The sequence below is a fragment of the Rhineura floridana genome, chromosome 2, assembly GCF_030035675.1.
Source record: "Rhineura floridana isolate rRhiFlo1 chromosome 2, rRhiFlo1.hap2, whole genome shotgun sequence".
Classification (NCBI taxonomy): Eukaryota; Metazoa; Chordata; class Lepidosauria; order Squamata; family Rhineuridae; genus Rhineura; species Rhineura floridana.
In genome coordinates this window covers 22,676,500-22,700,284 of record NC_084481.1, presented here as the reverse complement: position 1 = coordinate 22,700,284, position 23,785 = coordinate 22,676,500, and the positions used below count along the sequence as shown (strand labels likewise).

Sequence of the window (23,785 nt, the reverse complement as noted above, 5' to 3'; positions counted from 1 at the left end):
AGAGAGTTCAGCATCTGAAGGATCACAGTGCCATCCTAAACACGTCTTACATTTCATGGCCTTCTGGTTTCCTTTATTAATTTTTTTTTTTTGCATATATATGCATGTGTGTGACTATCAACTGGAGGGAAAGGCATTGGTCCACATGAGCATTTATGCCACAGTAACTGCTGATCTCTATTTTACTACAAGACTGAATAGAAATGATGGTTCAAAATATATTTTGAAGGTATCTCTCCCATCCCAAAATATTATGCTGTTCTGTTGCATGCACAGTGCACACACCCATTTCCTCAATTTTGTTCACATCAGAATGAGAAACAATTGTACTGGAAGATGTGTTCTTTTAAAGAGGGCAAATATATCTGTGTGGTGTGTGTGTCTCAATTGTGTAGTTAGGGCTGAAGGGGGGAGGGGCAAATGATAATCCAGAGAGTGGCAGATGATAAAAGAATCAGTAAAGAGGAGAATCACTGCCAACACAGGCGTGCTGGGGCCCACTAGGGCTGTTTATGATCACTGCAGCATCCTTTCATATTTCTTATTTTATAAAATATTTCGTAGTCCAAGGGCAGCTGGGCAGGCGTGTCCATGGCTATAGATGCTCACTTTATTAATTTTACTGTTAAAAATGTTATTCTCCATTTCTATGATAAATTGGTGCTTACTCCCAAGTAAATGTGTTAACATCAGAAGAAGCAAATACTATTTCATCCTGTAGTCACAATGGTGTTATGATTTAAGTAAGCTTTTAAAATGAGAAACTGCATACATTGAGTGTATTTCAAATAGTAAAATCAGGGTTCACACACTGCTTTTGCTTGTCGTTTACTGTACCTGGGGGATGGGGAACCTGTGGCCTCCAGATGTTAGATTTCAGTTTCCATTAACTCCAGCTAGCACAGCCAATGGTCAAGGATGATGGGAGTTCAACTCCAACATCTGGAGGGCCATAGGTTGCCCTTCTCCACTCTAGCATAGCGGTAGCGTAGATGCAGTTGTAAAGCACAAAATAGCGGCGGGGGGGAGCAGGATATGGGACACAGGGGAGAAGACGAGGGAAAATTGCTATCTTGAGAGAAGGTGGGAAAATGTACCAGTAATCTAGTAAACGGGATGGGGAGAAAGATTTAGGAATCTGAAGTTACAGCGTAATCCAAACCATGTTTATTCAGAAGTAAGTTCCACTGAGTTTATTGGGGCTTACTCCTGAAGTGAAAGTGAACATAGAATTACAGCCTTTAACTTCTAAATTCAATCCTTTCATTTAAATACTAGGTGATTTATTAATAAATATTATAATATAATGTCTATTAAATGTTCAATGTGTCATCATGTGACTCTTATTGTTGCTTGTTACAAACAGTAAACCTACTCTTCAGGATTGCTCAGAAATGATAGTTATCAAATAATATAAACTTTGGGTAATATTTATCCCTTGTATCTTAACAACATAATCCCAAGCAGGTTTATCAAAAGTAACTTTCAAAGTTCAATGGAGCTTACTCTCAAGTAATTGTGCATAGGATTGTAGCCATAATCTTATTTTATGCCTTATTTCCTTCACGTCTCAACTTTCCTGCAAAGAGCTCAGTGTGGGATACGTAGTCCTGCACCTCCCCAATATATCCTCAGAATAGCCCTATGAGGTATCTTAGGCTAGTGAGGTCACCTAGTGAGTTTCATAGCTGAATGAGGATTTGAACCCAGCCCAGTACTCTTATCACTACACCACACTGGCTTTTGCAGAACCTGTACACTACAGTACCTCTATAAATCCAATATAAATTACCCACTATACTTTTCTTCCTTCGTCTGTTAAAACCTATTGAAATCAATGGTAATGTAAATTCGGTTGTGTGCTTTATATTTCTTCGTAAAGGTCAAGAGAGAGAAATATAGCCAGGACTCTTCCAATAATTTGATGTCATAGGTCAGCAGTGATACATTGGGGGGGGGGCAGAATGGCAGTGGCACAGAGATGGCAAGGTTGGGGGTACTTTGGTGGAATGCAGCACAAGCCTGCAGGTTTGTGCCCACCTGCTGCATAGGGTTGCCAGGTTCATGGCCTGAGACTGATCCTGTATCTTTAGGAGAAGAGAAAGTCAGCCAAGTGCAGATGTTCTTGTAACGCTGTAATGAGAAAAACCACAAGGTGGAATTCTCCCTTCCCCCTGCACAACTTTTAAAGATACAGAAGATCTCTTGGTTGCCAGGCCCAGCCTCCAAGAGGTCTTCTGTATCTTTAAAAGTTGTGCAGGGGGAAGAGAGAATTCCACCTTGTGGTTTTTCTCATTAGAGTTGCAAGAACACCTGCACTTGGCTGACTTTCTCTTCTCCTAAAGCAGCCTTCCCCAACCGGTGTGCCTCCAGATGTTGTTGGACCACAACTCCCATCAGCCTCAGCCATTGGCAATGCTGGCTGAGGCTGATGGGAGTTGTGGTCCAACAACATCTGGAAGCACACCGGTTGGGAAAGGCTGTCCTAAAGATACAGGATCAGTCTCAGGCCATGAACCTGGCAACCCTACTGCTGCAGGATGGTGGTACCACCAGCCCTGAACTTGCAGGCACCTTGCCCATCCCCATTCAATGAGTGGCAATGCTGCCATTACTGAGAGAGCACTGCTGTTGCAGAGTCTGAGATCTACCCTGTGTTTTACTAGAACCACAAGAGCCACCAACTACAACCAGCTGCAAAAGACATACGTCTAGTATGAAAGAACATGGCATCTCTGAGAAGTTGCTGAGCACAGGGTTATCAGAACTGAGACAAGCTCACACTCTTTCCCCACATAGATCTATTCCTTCTTTCCACAAGTATTCTTAATTTCAGTCGCCAAATTTCCAAATGGATGTGTCCTTTTGTTGCTGTTGTTAAACAACTGGAAGCCAGAAGCGCTTGCCAGTTGACTACAAATCTCCCAGGGATCTACCAAGAGATTACAGTCTATTTTCTGGCCATCCCTGCACTAAATCATTTGTATGGGCACAGGCCTACCTTGCAGGGTTGTTGTAGCATGATTAAAAGGAGTGCTTGCAAGGATGAAACTACAATAGCAAAGGTAAGATTCTTCAAAACATTGCCAAAGAAGCCATTGTCAAAAAGGCAATGTCACCTTTCTACTGCGTATCCAGAAATTGAGAAGAAAACATTATGGACTTGCTCATCTCTGTGCAGCTCTTACCTTCTGTGTCAAGTGTCATATGCCATGCATCAAAATTAGACACACCTGATAGTCAGATGCATGATAATGACTTCCTCCATTAGAAACTGCTGTCAGAAGTAGCTGCATCACATGGTTTTATGGTAACACAAACCTACCTTGTAGGGTTGCAATACTCTAGATAAGAATGGTTAGACTTCAGGTTTTTGGTATTGATTTTTTAAATCATTATTATTATTACAAAAACCCAAGATCCACCAAGCAGAGCAAGCCACAAAATATATACACTTAGAGTTAAATAATTCTTAGCCCAGGAATTTGTTCTGAGTTCCAAAATTGAACTGAGCTCATAGTATTTCCACACAAAAATCCACTCCTGATTACACACACACACACTTTCTTCTTTTCAGCAGTATAATGGTGGGGTGATCACTTTATTGTTTTCATGGTGAAACAGGAGTCTGAAATCCTCACTGATCTTCTGCGTGTCATCCTGAGATACACCAATACATTTTGATCTATTTTCTGCCCACCCTGCATTTAAAGTGCTATCCAAAACCTAAACATTATGACACAGATCATAAAAAGAGACACTGATTATCACTTTTTGATACTGAGCTACAAACATTTCTGCTGAAAAACCATAAAAACCACAGCCCAGAGCTTTCCTGTTTCCCAAATATCAGGAAAGGCTTTCCAGGAGACAGAGTATGTTACAGTGGGAGCAGCAGGCTGGAAAGTCCAACTGATAAATAATTTTCCCCACATTTATATTTTGAGTGTAGTTTTGTGTGTTAAAACTCATAATGTCCTCAAGAAAGAACCAGGTGTACCATGTTGGAAGAATCATTTCAGTTCATACTCTTTTAAGCAGTCCCCTCCTCCTCAAAATATTTTCATATATAAATATTCAATATATTTAGGTCTACACTTTCACAGATTTATCTATGAGTAAGTCCTGTTGATTTCCATAGGACTTATATAGACATGTATAGGATTCTTCCATGAAAGCCTACATCAAAAAGCATATATATTCTAAGAATAACAGGCAACGAAAAATGCAAAATTTTAATAGCTATAATTACGATCGTTACAGGTTGGTATTTTCTTTTAAAAAGTTGGTGTTTTGATTTTAAAAACTTAAGAATCTGCAGGAAAAATTAAAAGAGTAAAGCTACATTCCCATTTCTGCCAAAACTGTATTGAATGTACCCCTTGACAGGAAAGTTTCAGGAAGTATAACAGACCCAGCATGCCTTGCCTTGTTGCCAGTAAAAGGGAATTGCTTCAATGGCGCATTTAATAAGTGTCATTGAAGCCATTTTCTTTTCCTGGCAGCATATGTGTATATAACAGAGACTGTACACTTGTTGAATGTTAAATGTAAATATCTGTACAAGTGTACAGTCGAGCTACTTGTGTACCCGGGTACACAGACTGTACACTCGTTGAATGTTACATGTGAATAACTGTACGAGTGTACAGTCCAACTACTTGTGTACCCGGGTACACAGACTATACACTCGTTGAATGTAACGTGTGAACAGGGCCAAAATGACTGCCACATGTAAAAGATGAGAGAGACCATAGCATAAAATAGTGTGGCCATGCTGCCATATCAAAGGGGGGGAGGCACCTGCATTGCGCAGTTACACTTGATCAGAGAGAGAAGCTCTTTGCACCTCTGTTCATAACAGGAGGGAAGGTATCCAAGGAAAACTGGGCATATTTAAAGGGGGAACACTCAATCTTGGAGAAGCTGAGCCAGCACAGACAGGAACTGAGCAGGAAGAACAAACAGTTTCTCATACATTGTGGATGTTTTTAAAGGATATTTACTGAGAGCTGTCTTGGGCACCATAAGAGGTACTGGAGGCACACTGGTTCTATTGGTGGGAAAGGCATTTTATGTGAAGCACTAAACTGAAGCAATCCCATATAGCTCCTGTAGAACAATAGCCAGATAATGGAGGGAGAAAGAGGTTATTTTGCTACAGCCAAGTTGCAAAGGACAATCTCACTATGTGGAGAAAACCATATTACCTTTACAACATAAAAAGGAAATCCCCTCCTTGAAGCTTACCCTTCTCCAATTTCACTAGAGTTTCTTCTTTACAAATATCAACCATCACCAACACAGTCAGTTTCAAGAGGTTCTTGAAATGCCAGGACATTACTGTAGAAGGTAAGCTTACCGGCTTTCTTTAAAAAAAAAAAAAAAAAAAACACCCACCACTAGAGGTAGCTGAGTGCTGCAATGGAAGTGGCTTCACTTCATCAGGCTACAAGAACCATCCAACAGGTGGCCATGACATTCACAAAGCTCCAATCCACTTATGATGGAACACCCAAGTTTGCACAAAGCTGTCACATCTCCGAGGTCCAAGTGGCCTTAGTGAAAGAATGTGTTAGATAATGAGAAAACCAAAATAGCTGATTCATCAATTCTAGCCTAAAAGTTATATATTAAAGGGTTGTATCCAACTAAGTCATACTCAAAGTAATTGCATTGAAATCAATGGACCTAATTTAGTTTTGTCCGTTATTTCACTGGGTCTACTCTGAGTATGGCTTAGTTGGATACAATGTAAAGGTAGCCTGTATCAGCACAAAAGTTAAAGCCCAAATTCACTGACACACAGAAATTGATGCTTTTACTGGAAACGGTAGATCTGGCTGCTGTCACACATGCTTTGGTTGTATCTAGGTTAAGACTACTATAATGTGCTTGACATGGGAGAACCTTCAAAGATGACTCAGAAACTACAATGGGTTTAGAATGTTGCTGCCAGACTGCCATTAGAAACTGGTTGTTTGGAGCGTAAACATTTTCTTTATTTCTGGGGTTCAGACAGCAGTGTCAATTCTTATTAAACCAAAATGGCAGCATCTACACACAAGGCGGCAGTATCAGTAGGCATGGTGGGGAGGGGGAATCTGAAGATCGGTAGTAGAAAAACTCTTTGGGTGAACAGAAAATCATCTGGGAGGGGGAATGGAATAGATTGGAATATCCTGGGGAAGTTCATGGCAGAAACAGTGCACGGGAGCACTCCATGCTGCAACATTTTGTTGCAGAGCCAACTTGTTACTCCAGTATTGTCCTTTCTTCACTGGCTCCCGATTTCCAAATTCAAAGTCCTGGTGCTTGTCTACAAAGCCCTAAACAGTCAAGCATACTTAATTGCCTGCTGTCACATCATTCTGCTCCCACATTAACATTTTTGGAAGACACTTTGTTCTGTGTCCCACCCCCATCAAAGGTTAAATAGTGAGCACATGGAACAGGGCTTTCTGTGTGGTAGCAGCTAGGCTGTAAAGCTCCCTTCCCTATTTGGTCTCCTTCCTCTCCTCATGTAAGGAAAGTTCTTTTTTTCAACAATCATTTGATTTTTAATTAAGTTCCTTGGTAGATTTTGGAAGTTCTCAGGTTGCTCTTTTATGTTGTTATGAATGTTGTGTAGTTTTATGTAAAGTTACATGATAATTTAGGTGTGCTTTTATTATGTGATTTTGCTGACTAATTGTTATTAATGCCATATAACTAATGATAAAAGCTTTTTCATAATGATAGTTTGTGCTTTTTAATCATGTTTTTATATAACTCATGTTTATCTTTACCCAGTATTTTGTTCAGTATTCTTCTGCTTTTATCCATTTTATAATGTGTGTATTATATAGAAACCTGAAAGTCCTTCCCTGCAGGGGTGGTGGTGGACAGATTAAGATGGGCCATTCCCGGACTCTAATGGAATCCACAGGATTCCTGAATGCCCTGGGGGAGTTCCCAGTAGATAGAGCAGGTGACCCTGTTGAAGCCCCTGTCATGCTGTGGAACAGCGAGGTGCGTCGGGCTCTTGACACAGTTTCCCAGAGCGCCCTCTCTGGCGTTGTGGAGCCCGGTTTGCACCTTGGTACACCAGTGAGCTAAGAGCAATGAAACAGGCTGGATGACGGCTAGAGTGCAAGTGGTGAAATACTTGCTGTGAGGCTGATCATAACCGTGCCTACTGTGTGGTGGTGAGGACGGCTAAGAAGGCCCACTTCTCTGCCTCCATCGCATCCTCAAGTAGCAGTCCAGTGGAGCTTTTCTGTATTGTCAGGGGTCTGTTGACATCAACTACAGCAAATGGAATTTTAGACCCTTCGGAGGCCCATTGTGAATGGTTTGCAAGGCACTTTGAGGGTAAAGTTGCTTAGGAACAGTTTCAGTTGATGCGGCCTGATAACATAGACAAGGTGCTTGCGATTATGAGGCCAGCAACATGTCCTCTCGACCCTTGCCCTTTTTTTGGCTTATTAAAGCTTGCCGAGGGGGGTTGACCGAGTGGATCCAGGGTGTGGTCAATGCATCATTGTGGGAGGGAGTGCCTCCAGCCACCCTGAAAGAGGCGGTGATCCGACTGATCCTGAAAAGCCCACCCTAGACTCATTGGTCTGAGAAAATTACCATCCAGTTGCAAATACCCCCTTTTTAGGGAAGGCGATTGAGAGGGTTGCGGCGCAGCAATTGCAAGCACTCTTGGATGAAACAGATTATCTTGACCCATTCCAGTCCGGGTTCAGGCCTGGTTGTGGGACTGAATCGGCCTTGGTCACACTGATGGATGACCTTTATCGCTAGAAGGGCAGAGGGAGTGCGACCCTGTTACTCTTACTTGATCTCTCAGCGGCTTTTCATACCATTGACCATAGTATCCTTCTGGGCCGACTTGGTGAGATGGGTATCGGAGACACTGTTTTACAGTGGTTCTGATCCTATCTCCAGGGTCATTTTCAGAGAATAGCATTGGGTGATTGTCTTTCGGCCCCCTGGCAGTTGTGTTGTGGGGTGCTGCAGGATACCATCTTGTCTTCCATGCTGTTTAACATCTGTATGAAGCCCTTAGGAGCAGTCACCAGGAGCTTTGGGGTGAGGTGTCACCAGCACGCTGACAATACCCAGCTCTATTTCTCTGTAACATTTGAATCAGGAGAGGCCGTGCAAGCCCTGGACTGCTGCCTGGACTCTGTGATGGGCTGGATGAGGGCGAATAAACTGAGTCTGAATCCTAGCAAGACGGAGGTACTGTGGGTTGGTGGTTCCCAAGTTCAGATAATTGGTCAGTTGCCTGCTTTGGATGGGGTCGTACTCCTTCTGAAAGCACAGGTCCATAGTCTGGGGGTGCTCTTAGATCCATCTTTGTTGCTAGAGGCCCAGGTGATCTCAGTGGCTAGGAGTGCCTTTTACCAGCTTCGGCTGATAAGACAGCTGTGGCCGTTTCTGGACCTCCAGACTGGATTACTGTAATGCACTCTATGTGGGGCTGCCCTTGAGGTTGGTCCGGAAGCTGCAGCTGGTGCAAACTGCGGCGGCTAGACTGCTCACTGGGGCAGGGTATCGCCAACATGTCACCCACTGCTGAAAGAATTGCACTGGCTGCCCATTTGCTACCAGGCAGAGTTCAAGGTTCTAGTTTTGGTATACAGCTATACAGCTTGGGACCAGGATACCTGAAAGACCATTTTATCTCTTATATACCCAGTCGATCACTGCACTGTGCAGGTGAGGGCCTCCTGCAGATATTAGCTTATCAGAAGGTCCGTTCTGCACAACATAGGAAATGGACCTTCAGTGTGGCGGCCCCTAGCCTGTGGAATTCCCTACCCTTAAATATTAGACAGGCGCCATCTCTGTCATCTTTTCGGTGCCTATTGAAGACCTTCCTCTTTCAACAAGCCTTTTAAGTCGAGACCTTATCCTATTCTGTTTCTGTGATGGAATTGCTGTTTAATATGTTTTTAAACCTTCTTTTAAAAAAAACAATGTTTTTAACCTTTTTTTAAGATGTCTTCAAAGCTTTTTTAAAGAATGTTTTTAAAGTTGTTTTGTTTTAATGTATTTTAAAGTCTGTTTTTATGATGTTTTAAAGTGTCTTCAAAGCTTTTTTAAAGAATGTTTTTAAAGTTGTTTTGTTTCAATGTATTTTAAAGGCTGTTTTTATGATGTTTTAAAGTGTTTTAGTGCTTTTGCTTGCCGCCCTGGGCTCCTGCTGGAAGGAAGGGCGGGATATAAATCAAATAAATAAATAAATGAAATATAAAGAAGTACTGACAACAGGACTCAGACTTTGCCACAATATTTGTACCATTTATTTGTAAAAATATCCATCTGAATGCATTTCAGTATTCATTTGCAGTTAAGATACTCAGTTACAACTAATACAGCATTCAGTAGTTGAAAAAGATATTAAACTGTGCTTGAATAAATTCAGGCTGGGGTCCAAATTAATCTCTTATACCCACTTTGTACAGCCATGTCATTTAACTTCATAGTTAAGTAATTAAAGTTCAGTTTACATTAAAAAAATAACTAGCAACAAACTCACTGAAACCATTCAACAATATTTCATATTGTTTATTACACACATTTCATACAAAATGTAACACTGGCACCAGATTCATTTCACCATGGTTTGTAAAGATATATTGCACATGCTAAAAGCATAAAATATGAAGACAAAACTACAAAAAACATTAGATATTGGCTTTTTAGTATTTATATCACTGCATTACAAACACGTATAATTGTATTTTATACACTCAAGATTGTCACCATTTTAAAACTCTCTTCCCAATAACACTGACCTAAGGTTTGCTTTGTGTAATAAGAAAGTGTTTGTAGCACTGCAGAAAAGTATGCACATTTCCTATACAAATTTAGCATATTAGTTTTCATGTTAACACAAGAAGAATTTTGTAAAAGTTCAAATAAAGATTTGAAATGAAAATGAACAATTATATTGCTTCAGTATCATTCAAATGAATGAAAGACAGTCGCGAAACATACCAGCGTACACAAATATAAAAAGGCACTCTAAAAGTTTCTTACATGATAAAAACCTAGATACATTGTCAAGTTTCTAAACAGAGTAGACAAGAAATTGAGTTTGATTTGTCATAATTCATAGTTAAGTACAGCAGATGTTGCTGTAAAAAAGTACCAAAACATAATGTGGTGCCCTTTTAGTAGTGATAAATAAAAAAAAAACCCTGAGCTATTTCATCTTACAATTGAAATAATAGAGACCAGCAAGCGGTAAGTCATGCATTGTAACCCTGCAGCTGAAGTTTCACAAGAATTAATAGTAGTTGTCACCACAGAAGCGTGTGTGTAGAGGGAGATGCATGCATTACTTACTACTCATGATCAAGCTCATGCTTCTCAGTCTTAAACAAATTTACTTGAAAGCAGGTCCCACTGATTTCAGTGGAACAGAGCACTTAGCTTCCGATAGATGTAACCAATCAAAACTAGACCAAACCTGATCTTTACAATAGTTTAAATACAGTACCTTGTCTGCTAAAAAAGCAATATTGCCATTTAGATAAGAGAATATTTCGAATGTAATCCATGTCACACTAAAGTTGATTGCAAATGCCTCATTTAATTCCAATGGCTGTGGATTGCACTGTTCTTTTACACTTAAGTGATACACTATCAAAAATATTGTGAGGGCCTAATTTCAAAGCACTGCCTTTCTTGGGATTAGTCATAGGGAAGAAAGGCATTATGGGAAAATCATAATTCAGTGGTAAAACACATGCTTTGCATGTAGAACACATGCTTTGCACTGTCACTGGCATCTGCAACCCTGGAGAACACTGCCAGTCAGTGTAGTAGAGACAATGCTGAGCTAGGTGGACCAATGATCTGACTCAATATAAGGCAGCAGCTTATGTTCCTAATATGCAGCCCAGTCCTAAACGCATGAATTTGGAAATAAGGTCCACATGGTTCAGTACAGCTTACTTCCATGTAAGGGTGCAGAGGGTTTCAGCCTTGAAGGTAAGGCGTTCCTGTAAGTAATTCCAGCTGTTGTCAGTAAACAATGGGGTGACATCCAATGCTGCCAGAGTTCTGTTCATGTAAGTCGAATCTCCGGTAAAAGGGGTCAAGGTCCACTCAGCCTTCCATCCATCCGTGGTCGGTGAAATGAGTACCCGGCATACGCTGGGGAGTAAAGAAAGGCCGGGGACGGAACTGGCAATCCCACCCCATATATACAGTCTGCCTAGTAAATGTCGCAAGACATCACCCTAAGAGTCGGAAACGACTCGCACTATAAGTATGGGGATACCTTTACCTTTTTAAGTGGCTTCCCTTTCCTCTACTCCTTCCCCCCTCATGATCCCAGAATCTGCTCCAAAGGGTTGAGGCTCCTCTACAGCAGATTGGGGGGGGGGGCACAAGGCAAATCCAGACAATGTTGGATTTCACTCAGTGATTTTTGCAATATTCTGTTCTAAAAGGAGAAATAAAGAAGAGTAAATATTAATGCTGTAAAGAACTAACATTCCCTGCTCTTTAAATAAATGATCACCCTAGAAATCAGAAAGTGTAGGGTTTATATTCAGTTCTACACAGACATGTTGCAGACATGTTGGTTCTCCCTCACTTTAAGTGCTCTAAGTATCAGTTATTGCTGTTCAGCAATATTCTAGAATGAGTTTTTCAGTTATAAAAAGTTACAGTACTAAGAGGGAAAAGCCATGATTTAGATGCCTAGTTTTCCCAGTGCAGCTGACACAGAAAAAAAGAAACGAAATATGAATCTTTACAGTCGGAAGAGGTTTTTGCATTTTAGTTAAGGGTTGAAAATGTTCCATTTCACAGTTCCCACCAATCTGATGCATAATAGCTTGGCAAAATGCAGTACTGTAGATGAAATTACCATGTTTCTCTCTCACTGATAGTCAATTAGATTTTTCTTCCTCAGACATTTATGTACCTCTCAGACCCTACCCTGACATTGCATAATGTTTGTATACTATTATAATTGGGTAATTTTAAATGTTTTCACAAGATTGCTTTCCTTATTAAAATATTGTTGATTGATGATCAGTGACCTGCACCATACAATGTTTCTTTGCCATGTCTGTTACAGGATCTAATGTAGGAGCCCTCAGTCTCAATCCTTCTAGACAAAACAGACCAACATGCATCATCAGTCTAGCTGAAATGATTAGAGTCTGACATTAGCCTCTTTCCTTTCAAAGTGCATTTACAGCACAAACTCCTGATAGCACTGTATATCTCAGTTCCAGAACTCTGCAGATAAAAACAGGTTTGGGCTGTTGTTTTCCATAAAAGCTGGCACTCTAAACTGCTGACTGCTTGATGAGCCTGTGATTGCAACTTGCGGTCATGGATTTCTTGCAGAGTCTTACAGTGGGTTTTATGGAACACTCTGCAGCTTGTGTCAGTTTTCTTAAGGTAATGGGAATTAAATTCAAAACTGTATTTCCTACTGAAGGACTACATCTGGGATGGGGAACCTGTGGACTACGTCTGGCCTATAGCACCATCCAGACTATTTTGGGCATTCTGGCCCACAGTGTCATCTGATCCCAGAGAAAGGGAGTATCTTTTCCTTTAAAAACAAACTCCACACTACCATTTGCTGCAGTACAAGGAGTTCTCCAATTGCAGCCTGTTCCACTTTCTGGAAAGGTGGGCTGGAGGAACAGCAAGAGGCATGATCAGAGTTCAAGGACACATTCCATCCAGGCAGAAAACACCCAAGGAGAAGTAGGAGCAGTGAGAGGTGTGACCTGGGGAGAGGGGGTAAGGAGGTTTGTCCAAGGAGAGTCCCAAGAGCCAGATAGCAGCCTAGAAGGGTGCATCTGGCTTCCGGGCCTGAGGTTGCCCACCCCTGATCGATAGTATAAGTTGCTTTAATGAGGAAGGGCAGTTCCCTCCTGGAACCTTAGACTTTCTGTTTTTCACTATGAAATTTGGAACACCATTTCCTTAACTGAGGGAATAAATACGCCATGGCAACCATTCTATGGAATCATGCAGTACACACTGACTCCCCTTGCCATACTGGGCATGAAGAGAGCTTTGCTTTCACATTTCACCCAGCTTTGCTATATAAGAACCAAAAAACAGTAGCTACAGCATGTGCCCATTCTCTCCGTCAAACCCAGGACATCAGGCTTGCCTAAATTCATAGCTAATAAGACATAATAACAATTTAAAAAGAACAAACCATGGTCTTCTTTTTTCTGGGCACTTGTTTCATTTCAAATAAATATAAACACATTTAACATTGAAAGTATGAACATTTTCTAGTCTGGAAAAATAAATTGTGATCAACACATCATCCATCAGTTACAAATGTCAAAATGACTACTAGAAATTTGTGTCTTAAAGTGTACAATACAGCCAAGACTCTTAATTACATAAAACACTTTTGTATACACATGTGATTAGAAAAGTTATTTGAATTTTCACTTGCATCATTACAAAAATAATAAATCTTCCCATTTAAGATACTGAAGCCTTTTGGTCCTCATGGTAGCTGGTTGGTTCTTTGTTTTTTAAGTCTCATTCTTCATTCTGTACATCTTTCTCAGGCGAGGAACAGGGTCCATTTGACCTAGAAGCTTTGGCAGAAGGAGTAGATATTCATAATGCAGATGTTTAGTAAGTAAGCTGATGTCAGCAGGCCTTTTTAGAATATCACAATTCCCTTATGTACTTCCTGATGATTGCTTGGTTTTTCCACTTTGTCTGTTTTGGTTTTATCTGCTGTGTGTATCTTTGCACAATAATAGTAATTTACAGACAATAGCAACTTCATGTAGCCCGGATGTTGCAGAATTTTAAAACCAGACAATGCTCAAAATAAAAACCGCATTACAGAAACCTAAAGTTAAAAAAAACTTTAAATTTGGCAAACAACAAACATTTAGGTGCATTATCAATCTACAATGTAGAAGAGATCATTGCCTTGACAGCACAGGCAACATGTATCCAGGGACCCTTAACTGCAAAGTGCAAATAAACCAAGCAACACGGTGCCAAATAATAAAAAAGTAAGGCAGATCGTGCCTGTCTTACCAATAATCTCTTTGCCGTGATATGTATGGTGACTGAAGCAAGCCAGATTGGGTCAAATTGTAAATGAAGGTGTGGCTAATGTCTTCTAAAATTGCTTTTTATGTATTTAAATGCTTAATACATGTAGAATTTAGTAGTTTAAATTTCCATGGAAAGTGGTGATACTGGCAGTGCAGTGCTTCCAAACAAAAGAAAAAAAACTGTGACTTTATCTTTGGTTTGCATAACAAAGATATCTAAAAACAAAGACTAAAGAACTATGAAACAGATAATGAAGTGAAGAGAGATGCAAGTTTCTTTCCATGATGTACAAATACTATATTGGAAAAATGTCTTCATATTTACAGTATACTTTACACAACAGTTCCCTGTTTACTTGTGCTGTCAGAACAGAAAAAGGCAGCTTTCGCTTTCTGCATAAAATAGGAGGTAGAGACTTCCACAGGAGCCCTGAGGACCTATGGAAAGCATGACAGAGCTGGAAGTAGTAGAATACATTTCAATAAAAACCTCTAGTTTTCTTACAGTTTAACAGGCAACTGTAAGCCTTTTGTTGCCTAACTGTACTCATTCCAGTTGTGAAGGTCAAATATAATTCTGGGATTCAGGTCTTTTTTTAAAAAGTAAAATACCATCTTAAATCCAAATGCAACCAAGAAAAGGGGCATTGAATGCTGGCGTCAAAATGATGGCATCAAAATGTTTCCGAATCAGAATCATTTTCATTGTATCCATTTTCTGCTCCTACATCGTTACTTAAGGATTTACTATAGGAGTTAATGGTGTTACTCATATTTGAGCTATTGCAGAGATGAGTCCTGCTCAAATTGTCTTTTTTAAAAGAAATGAAGTTGAGAGCCGTCATTGTACTGGAAGGAGAAAAAGGCATCATGGTAGCCAAAATGAGTGCCAGGCAGTCAGCCACGTCTTTGTTAGGAGCGCAAGCCAGGGCTGGTGTATGACCTGGGCACAAATGCAGACAAAGCAATGGTTAGTACTAGGGGTACTAGGAAAAGATCTGAGCAGATACTCAGATACATCTCTAGATGGGTTTTTAGCCTGGAGATGTATGTTTAGTCACAATCACAACAGGCAGGGCAATGTTACTTTTAAAAATCAGGCATGCTGGGAACATACACAATTCACAAAGTGGTTTAAGCTAATGTGATCATTAAAAAAAGCAGCAGGCAACTTGCAGCCTCCACAAAATGAAATAAACACAACTGAACCACATTCCACAAGGACAATATGAATTGGAAACAACTTTATGAACCAAGATCTATTTAGCTTCAATATCATATGAGTAATTCTCATTCTGAGAACAATGACTTTCATTCAAAAGCAATTATAAAATAGTTAAGAAAATACCTAACCATTTTATAATCATACATATATATATATTTAATAGAAAAACACTTTAACAAATTAGTCATCTGACTAAGTAACTAAACACAAGAACTAATGGATGATTAATTCTACAATATTTATATTGCCATAAAACAAATAGTACTTTCATTTAGGATAATTGCAAGAATCATTGAAATATACAGTAAATGTAACAAAGGTCCTACTGAAGTGGAAAACTTATAAGCCACTTCACAGAATCCAAACATTTAATCATAACTACAGCTGAATCATTTTCTACCAAAATGTAATAGAACTGGATCTCTGTTTACAAGTTATTGTGTAGTGTCATACAGACATTATACGATAATAATCTGCTTCTGCACACAGACTGTGTAAACAATTTTATTTATTTTGGGCCTGTTTTGCATGCCATGTTAAGCCAAATCATAGCTTAGTGTGAGCATGTGGGCTTCCAGAGAAGAAACCATGGCCATTTTGTTCCATAATGGTAATTTTACTGCTGCTCTGAGCTAAACCATGGTTTGACTTAGTGTGTTGGCCAAACCTGGACTCATCATTTAGCAATCATGGACAAACCATGAGCCATAGAAAACCACAGAAAAACCTTGGTTACAGCTTGTGGATAGTCTGGAGGGAGCTAAACCATGAGCCTAAGTTTGGACAACATGCTAAGCCAATGAGGTAGCTGAACAACTGGGGAAGAGCAAAGCTGCCGTGATCTCCTCTCCTGGTTACTGCGCATGTGCATCAAGCCATGGCCTGGCTTAGCATGACATGTGGACCTGGCCTTTATGTAGACTGATGAATTGTATATAAAATGAATTCAGCTTTCTAGTTCATTGAGCTGCATTTTGAGTTTACTTTTTGTCCCCCCTCAAATACTATCCCATGCTAGCAAAGGGCTCACAGTTATGTTTGGTGGGCTGGGGGGAGCATGATTTTCATGACGAGGTCCAGGCAGGTTTGAAGGAGCATGACTGCTGTGTCTCCCTGTCCCCCATCACATTTGTGCTATTAAACAGGCTGGGAAAGCAAGATTTACATGAGGAGGACGGCACACAAGCCCGGTCTCTAACTTACCATTCTTGGGCAAGGTGATTGAGCGAGTGGTGGCCAAACAGTTACAGACACACTTGGAGGAAGCAGATTATTTAGATCCTTTCCAATCGGGCTTCAGGACCGGACATAGAACTGAAACAGCCTTGGTCGCTCTGGTGGATGATATGAGGAGGGCGTTGGATAGGGGAGAATACACATTCCTCGTCCTCCTGGATCTCTCAGCGGCCTTTGATACCGTTGACCACGGTATCCTTTTAAATCGCCTCAAGGGATTAGGAATAGGGGGCACTGTTTTACGGTGGTTCCGTTCCTATCTCTCAGACAGGCATCAACGGGTAGCATTGGGGGATGAGGTTTCAGACCCTTGGCCTCTCAATTGTGGAGTGCCACAGGGTTCTATCCTCTCCCCCATGCTATTCAACATCTATGTGAAACCACTGGGAGCCATCATCAGGAGTTTTGGGCTGCAGTGTCACCAATATGCGGATGACACTCAGCTCTATCTCTCATTTAAGTCCTCACCAGAGTTGGCTGTGAATACCTTGTCCAAGTGCCTGGAGTCCGTAAGTGGATGGATGGGAGAGAACAGGCTGAAGCTAAACGCCGACAAGACCAAGGTGTTGCTTGTGGGTGACAAGGGAAGGTTGGGAGATTTAGACTTGGTGCTTAATGGGGTGAGATTACCCCGAAGGACCAGGTCCGCAGCCTAGGGGTCATTCTTGACTCCCAGCTGTCCATGGAGGCTCAGGTTTCGGCAGTGAGCCGGGCAGCTTGGTATCAATTACATCTGATACAGAGGCTGCGACCCTACCTTCCTGTGCATCTGCTCCCACGAGTGATACATGCCCTGGTCTCCTCTCGCTTAGACTACTGTAATGCACTCTACGTGGGGTTACCCTTGAAAAGATCCGGAAATTACAGCTGGTACAGAATGCGGCGGCACACTTGATAAAGCATAGCCGTCGCCGGGATCATATCCCTCCAGTGTTGGTAGATCTACACTGGTTACCAGTTGTTTTCCGGGCCCAATTCAAGGTGTTGGTGTTAACCTTTAAAACCCTATACGGTTTCGGCCCAGTTTATCTGAAGGAACGCCTCCAGTATCACCAATTATGCCGCCAGACAAGATCAGCCTCAGAAGACCTCTCAGTCCCACCAGTCAAAACAGCTAGGCTGGTGCGGACCAGAGAGAGGGCATTTTCGATTGTGGCCCCCACCCTTTGGAATTCACTTCCTTTTGACCTTCGACATGCCTCCTCCCTGATGGGTTTTCGCCGAGCCTTAAAGACCTGGCTATTCAGGCAGGCCTATAGGATTTTTGGGGTGGATTAGTTTTTATGATGTATTAATTGAAGGATGGTTTTAGATTAATTGATGATTGTGGCTTTTTGATTGTATATTGTATTTTATATTGTTGTACGTCGCCTAGAGTGTCCATTAGTTCGGACAGATAGGCGACTAACAAATAAAATTTTATTATTATTATTATTATATCCTGTCATGCACTGTCCTCTTCATCACAATTGCACTAGCCCCAGCCTGCCAAATGATTTTATATGGGGAGTATAGTGTGCAGGTTTGAGAGAGCACCACCTCAGTAGGGAAACAGCAAAATTTGGTAGTGGAGGAATTTGGTGATGCAATGGCTGTTTGAGCACTCATGTGGGCCACACTGAAGGCCTCTAAGGCCTCTAAGATTATCCACATGTGATTTAGGAAAAAGTAAAAGGATACACTAGGGGACACCACTGGAGTAGGTGCTGAGCATGCTTCTTAAGTTCCTTTAGCTCAGCCATTAAATCCCAGTACTTCAAGTAGCCCTAGACCCTAGAGCAGCCTTTCCCAACCAGTGTGCCTCCAGATGTTGTTGGACTACAGCTCCCATCAGCCTCAGCCAGCATTGCCAATGGTCAGGAAAGATAGGAATTGTGGTCCAACAACATCTGGAGGCACACTGGTTGGGAAAGGCTGCCCTAGAGAATCAAACCTGTCACTATCTGATTCTGCATAGCACATCCTGGTTCTGTTTCTTGGTCACCCTAGAGCAGTGGTTCTTAACCTTTTCCACTGCCAGCAACCCGTGGATTTCCAAATTATGCCCTTGCACCCTCTGAAAAAATACTGTTCATTTTTTATTTTGTTTTAATTTAATTTTAATGTGTGTTTTAGGCTAACTTAGCTAAGATAAATGAGAGTTTTCCAAAATGTTTGGTTGGGCCTCACACCCCTAGAAAAAGTGTTTCGCACCCCCAGGGGTGCGTGCACCCCAGATTAAGAACCACTGCCCTAGAGTATGACAGTGAAAAGTGACTTGTATATTGATAGACAACTGTCTTGTTCCTGTTGCTCATGTGGGTTTGCTCCATGAGTTACCCGTTAAATTTTATAGGGAAAAGGTGAAAGTTAGAATACTTTTATAAAAATTCATTTAGAACCATAAGGCTTATCAGATTTTGTAAAAATTTTACTAGGAAAAAAAAGTTCAGACTTGTGGCCCATGAGCAATGTAGTCAATATCAGATGACTCACCGGGTACTTGATAAATCTTCTGGTTTTTTTGTGGTTCACCTGATGCTGCAAATTCAGAGGGTTTATCAAACACCTGATAACCTGCATTACTAAGGTAGATGTCATCATGGGCCAGAGACTGTATATTGATGATGAGGGGAATCTCCAGAGTGGCAGTGGGCCCACTGCAGGGGTGTAGGTCGTGGCAGATATTCAGTGAAGCCAAGCCCAAACACTGGGTAGGTGTCTCACAGTGGAAGAGGAAGTGGACCCAAAGACTGATCTAATGTGAATGATCCGTTTGGGAGGCAAAAATGCAAAACCTCCAGAGAAAGTTGGAGAAAACAAGAACAGGAACAGAAAGAATGGCAGCATACAATTGGACCTGCCTTTTCTCAGGTACCTGTTCCTCTTATCTTTTGGACAGTTGAGAAGGCAGAGCTGCTACAAAACATGACTGGGGGATGCTATGTTTGTGCCATGCGCTGCAAATCAATACAAACAAATAAGTGGCCTGATGATGTTAGTTCAAGAGATGTTTCTACAAGTCAAAGCAAGTGGCTGGGATTGAAGGAGGTACCTCAGGTGTGCTCAGGTGCTTGGACTCACCCAATGAGATTTTTAACCTTCCTTCTTTGAACAGCAGACACACACACATGCATGCACGCACACATACACACACATCATGCCACATCACAAATTGCCTTTTACTATGAGGCATGGGGGTGGGGGGTTGCTAGTAGAGAAACACAAGCCCAGTTCCCCCTTCAGCACACAGGTTCTGTGGTTCTTTTAGATTCTTGCCAAAATTTTACTTTTGGTGTGCAAAAGTAAAAACTTTTTAAAAAAATATAAACTGCTTAGAGGTTTATAAATCTTTTCAGATAAAAAAACTAAAAGTCCAGACAAAGACTTTAAAGTGAATCCAATGAATTAAGAGACCTTTGGTCTTACCGTAAAACGGTCTTCTACGTGCATGTAAAGATAATCTCATGTGGGAAAATAGGTCCACCTTGTGGTTGAAGGCAAAATAGCATTGTTCAGTTTTTTCAGTCTTCTGACTTCCATTAGACTTAGAGAACAGTGCCCTTATGACAAGCTAACTCAACACAGAGAAAAGGTATAGACAAACAGAATACACTATATAACAGTATAACCAATGAACAGCAAAATATAAACACATGCTTTCTGCTACTGATCAGGGAGAAACATGAAGGACAAAGTTGTACAGAATAGACAGCCCCATGATTAGGGAGTGGCCTTGAGATCATCTTTACATGTATGTAGAAGACCATTTTATGGTAAGACCAAAGGTCTCTTCTCCCATGCATGTAAGATGATCTCAGGTGGGACATACCCAGCTGACTCATATAGGGTGGGAAAAACAAGTATTTCTGGCTGTCTATTCAGATAGGAGGACATGTTGTGACACTGTCCTCCCAAATGCCGCCTCTGCTGTGGTGAAGACATCAATCTTATAGTGCTTTGTAAATGTGTCCAGGAAAGCCCAAGTGGCAGCACAACATACCTCATGAAGAAGTGCATTGAGAGAAAAAGCAGTTGAATGTGCCGTAATCTTAGCTGGTGGCCTTAGTTTTAAGCTAGTATATGCTATGGACATGCAAACCTTAATCCATCAGGAAAGAGATGTGGATATCTTTTTACACAAAGAGGATGGGTGGAAGGAGACAAACAAGGCTTCAGACTGACAAAATAGCTTAGTCCTGGAAATATAAACCTTGAGAGCCCTTCTAACACCCAAGGAGCGCCATGCCTTTTCCACTGGATGGATCAGAGATGGGCAGAAAGTGGGCAATATTAGTTCCCGTTGGCAATGGAAGGGAGACATTACCTTTGGACGGAAACAAGGGCTAGTCCATAAAATGACCTGGCTATTGTGGAAAACGCAGCAAGACTTATCTATAGAAAGAACATTAAATTAAGAAACCCTCCTGACTGATATAATGGCCACCAGGAAAAGCATCTTAAACAATAGCATCTGTAAGGAAACAGCACTCAATGGTTTAAATGGTGGCTTCTGGAGAGCAACTAAGACCTTGTGCAAATCCCATGACAGAAATCAGTGTTGCGCTGGAGGAGAAGAAACCATGGCTCCTCTCAGAAAATGCTTCACAAATGGATGCAATGACAAAGATTTGACTGCGAATTTAGACAGGATTGCTGAAAGTGCAGATGCCTCTTCAGAGTATTTGGCTGTAACCTTATGGAGAGACCATCATAGAGAAAGGATAAAATGTCTATAACCCCGACTTTTATAGGGACCAAATGCTTCTTGCAACACCAGGAGGAAAAAACTTTCCACGTGCTCTGGTAGAGTCGAAGAGTGGATGGTCTTCTAGATGCTAACATAGTGTCCACCACCATGGTCCGGATGCCCATCTTTATTAGCTGTCTCTGGTCAATCTCCATGCATAAAGGTTCAACCAATCTGGATCAAAGTGAAACACTCAGCCTGGGATAGCAAATCTTCCCAACATGGAAGAGACCATGGAGGGGACATTCCCAGGTTGACTATTTCTGAAAACCAAGGCCAGCAAGGCCAGAATGGAGCTACTAGAACCAGCCACTTTGTCTTCCTTGATCTTGCATAGGGGCCTTGAGGGTAGAGCAACTGATGGAAAGGCATACATGGTTCCTGGAGGCCATTTGGAGGAGAGAGCATTCACTGCCTCCACCATCTTAGACATGTACTGGGAAAAGTACCTGTGCACCTGGTGGTTTGTTGGAGCATGAATCCTGCAGAAGATATTTGAACACTGTTGGATGAAGCCAACATTCTCCCTGCTGTAACGACTGCCGGCTCAGCCAGTCCACCTGCACATTGTCCTCTCCTCTCAAGTACTCTGCCACAAGAGTGTCCAGGTGTGTTTCTGCCCAATCCATTAGAGCACATCCCTGTTGTTACAGGAGCGGCAACCTCATGCCCCCTTGATGGTTGACGCAAGCCTTGGCTGTGACGTTGTCAGTTCTCACAAGGACTTCCCCAAGTTGGCCACAGTATAGCAAAATGTTGTAGTGCCAGGCAAATTGCTTGAAGTTCCAACAGGTTGATCGGAAGAAGAGCATTCAAGTCTGACCACACCCTTTGAACTATCTGGCCGTCGCATACGGCCCTGCATCTAGTCAGACTGAGGTAACAATCCTCCTCTGTGGTTCTGTTATGGGGACACCCTTCAGTAGGTTCTCTGGGACCAATCACCAACCACCAACATAAAGAAAGACAGACCAAAGGGGGGGACTCACTGGCATATGCTGCTTGCCTGCAATGTTGTCCTGCAAAGGCAATAGAGCCCACTGGAAAGGCCATGAGTGATGTCTCACCCAGGGTGTGACTTGGAATATGGAGACCATGAGTCCCCAAACCTTTGCAAGAGTCAGAGGACCACCACAGTTGGAGTCATAGCCAAGAGTACTGCTTGTTGGATCTTCCTCACTCTGTCTGGAGAAAGGGTCAAGAAACCCGCTTTTGTGTCTATGTGGACCCTGAGATGAAGAATGTGATGTGATGGCTGAAGTTGACTTTTTCACACATTGACAAGAAACCCATGGTCCTTGAGGCATGACAGGTAATGTGAAGACCTTCCCATGCCTTCTGTAGAGTCGGAAAATGAATTAAGAGATAGTCCAGATAAGGATGTATGTGATAGACCGAATGGCATGGCCCTGTATTGGAAATGTTGTCCATCCACAGAAAATCTGAGGTAACGCCTGGGCTCATGAAAAACTGGAACATGAATGTAAGCTTTCTTGAGGTCAATGGATGACAAGAATTCCCCTTTCTGAAGGGCCTCCTTGATGGACAGAAGGGTTTCCATCCTGAACTTATGGTACTGGATGTAGATGTTGAGATGTTTCAAATCCAGTACCACCTGAAATGAGCCATCTCTCTTTGCAACTGTAAAGAAGGCTGAATAAATACGTGAGAACCATTCCCCGATGAGCACTGGCTCTATTGCAGAAATCTCCAAGAGGTGTTGAATTGCCTCCCAACTTCTGGTTCTCTTCTCTGGGTTGGAATGGAAGGCAGGAATCTATGGGGGGAGTCGGCATAAGCACTAGTTCAGTGGTTCCCAACATGGGGCCCATGACCCCTAGGGGGTAGCAAAGTAATCCAAATAGTAAAGAAATGAATTTTTTTTTTTTTTTAAGTCTTCACTACCTGGACACTGTCTGCTTCCCACTGCAGCTGCAGATGATACCTCCCTCTTGCTCCAAACAAGAGGGGAGGACTTTGCTGAAGCACCAGAGCATCTTTCAGGCATGCCAAGGGCAGATATCTGCCTATACCACAGATGGCAGATGCCAAAGGAGGCTGAGGAAGGTGCTACCAGGAAGAAGAGGGGGTTACTATCCCAACTGCTGTCTCCTCACACTGCCACTGTTGACAACTCCCTTACTCAGAATGAGAGGAGATGGCTTTTTGTGAAGCAAAAAGAAGCAAGACTGCAAGGAAAGGCTGCTTTCCCCCTTTATTCCTGGCAGCCTGCCTGCCTGCCTTTCTAGACTCCTGATTAGCTGCTACCTCCTTTAAAAAAAATATTCTTATTTATGAGGCTGCCCTGATCTCGCTTTTGGCCCAGATAGAACCAAGGAGCAGTGAGGAAGCTGAGGACTTGGTCACCCCAATCTCTGAGACTTAAGTGTGTGTGCCAGTGTCCCCCTTTTCTTTCACCTACATTCTAGCCCCCAACCCCTCTCTCCAAGATGTTGCAGCAGTTGAGGGTTCCCCCTTCTCATGTGCCCAAATGTATGCACACCTGCAGATGCTTGTAGG

At 41.9% G+C, this 23,785-nt stretch overlaps 1 protein-coding gene across 12 annotated transcripts in view; it reads right to left on the bottom strand.

Moving 5' to 3' along the window:
• Positions 1-9,287: 9,287 nt before the first annotated feature.
• Positions 9,288-23,785, bottom strand: part of ANKRD44 (ankyrin repeat domain 44) — a 250,881-nt gene continuing 236,383 nt past the window's right edge. For 9 of the 12 annotated variants that reach the window (XM_061608156.1, XM_061608145.1, XM_061608146.1 and 6 more), the window contains exon 28: positions 9,288-15,018. In XM_061608156.1, the coding sequence (XP_061464140.1) occupies positions 14,750-15,018 (269 nt within the window). In that variant the 3' untranslated portion in view covers positions 9,288-14,749. Of the gene's footprint in view, positions 15,019-19,944; positions 20,003-23,785 lie in introns of all 12 variants that reach the window. The other 3 variants (XM_061608155.1, XM_061608154.1, XM_061608153.1) reach the window with 3 other exon arrangements.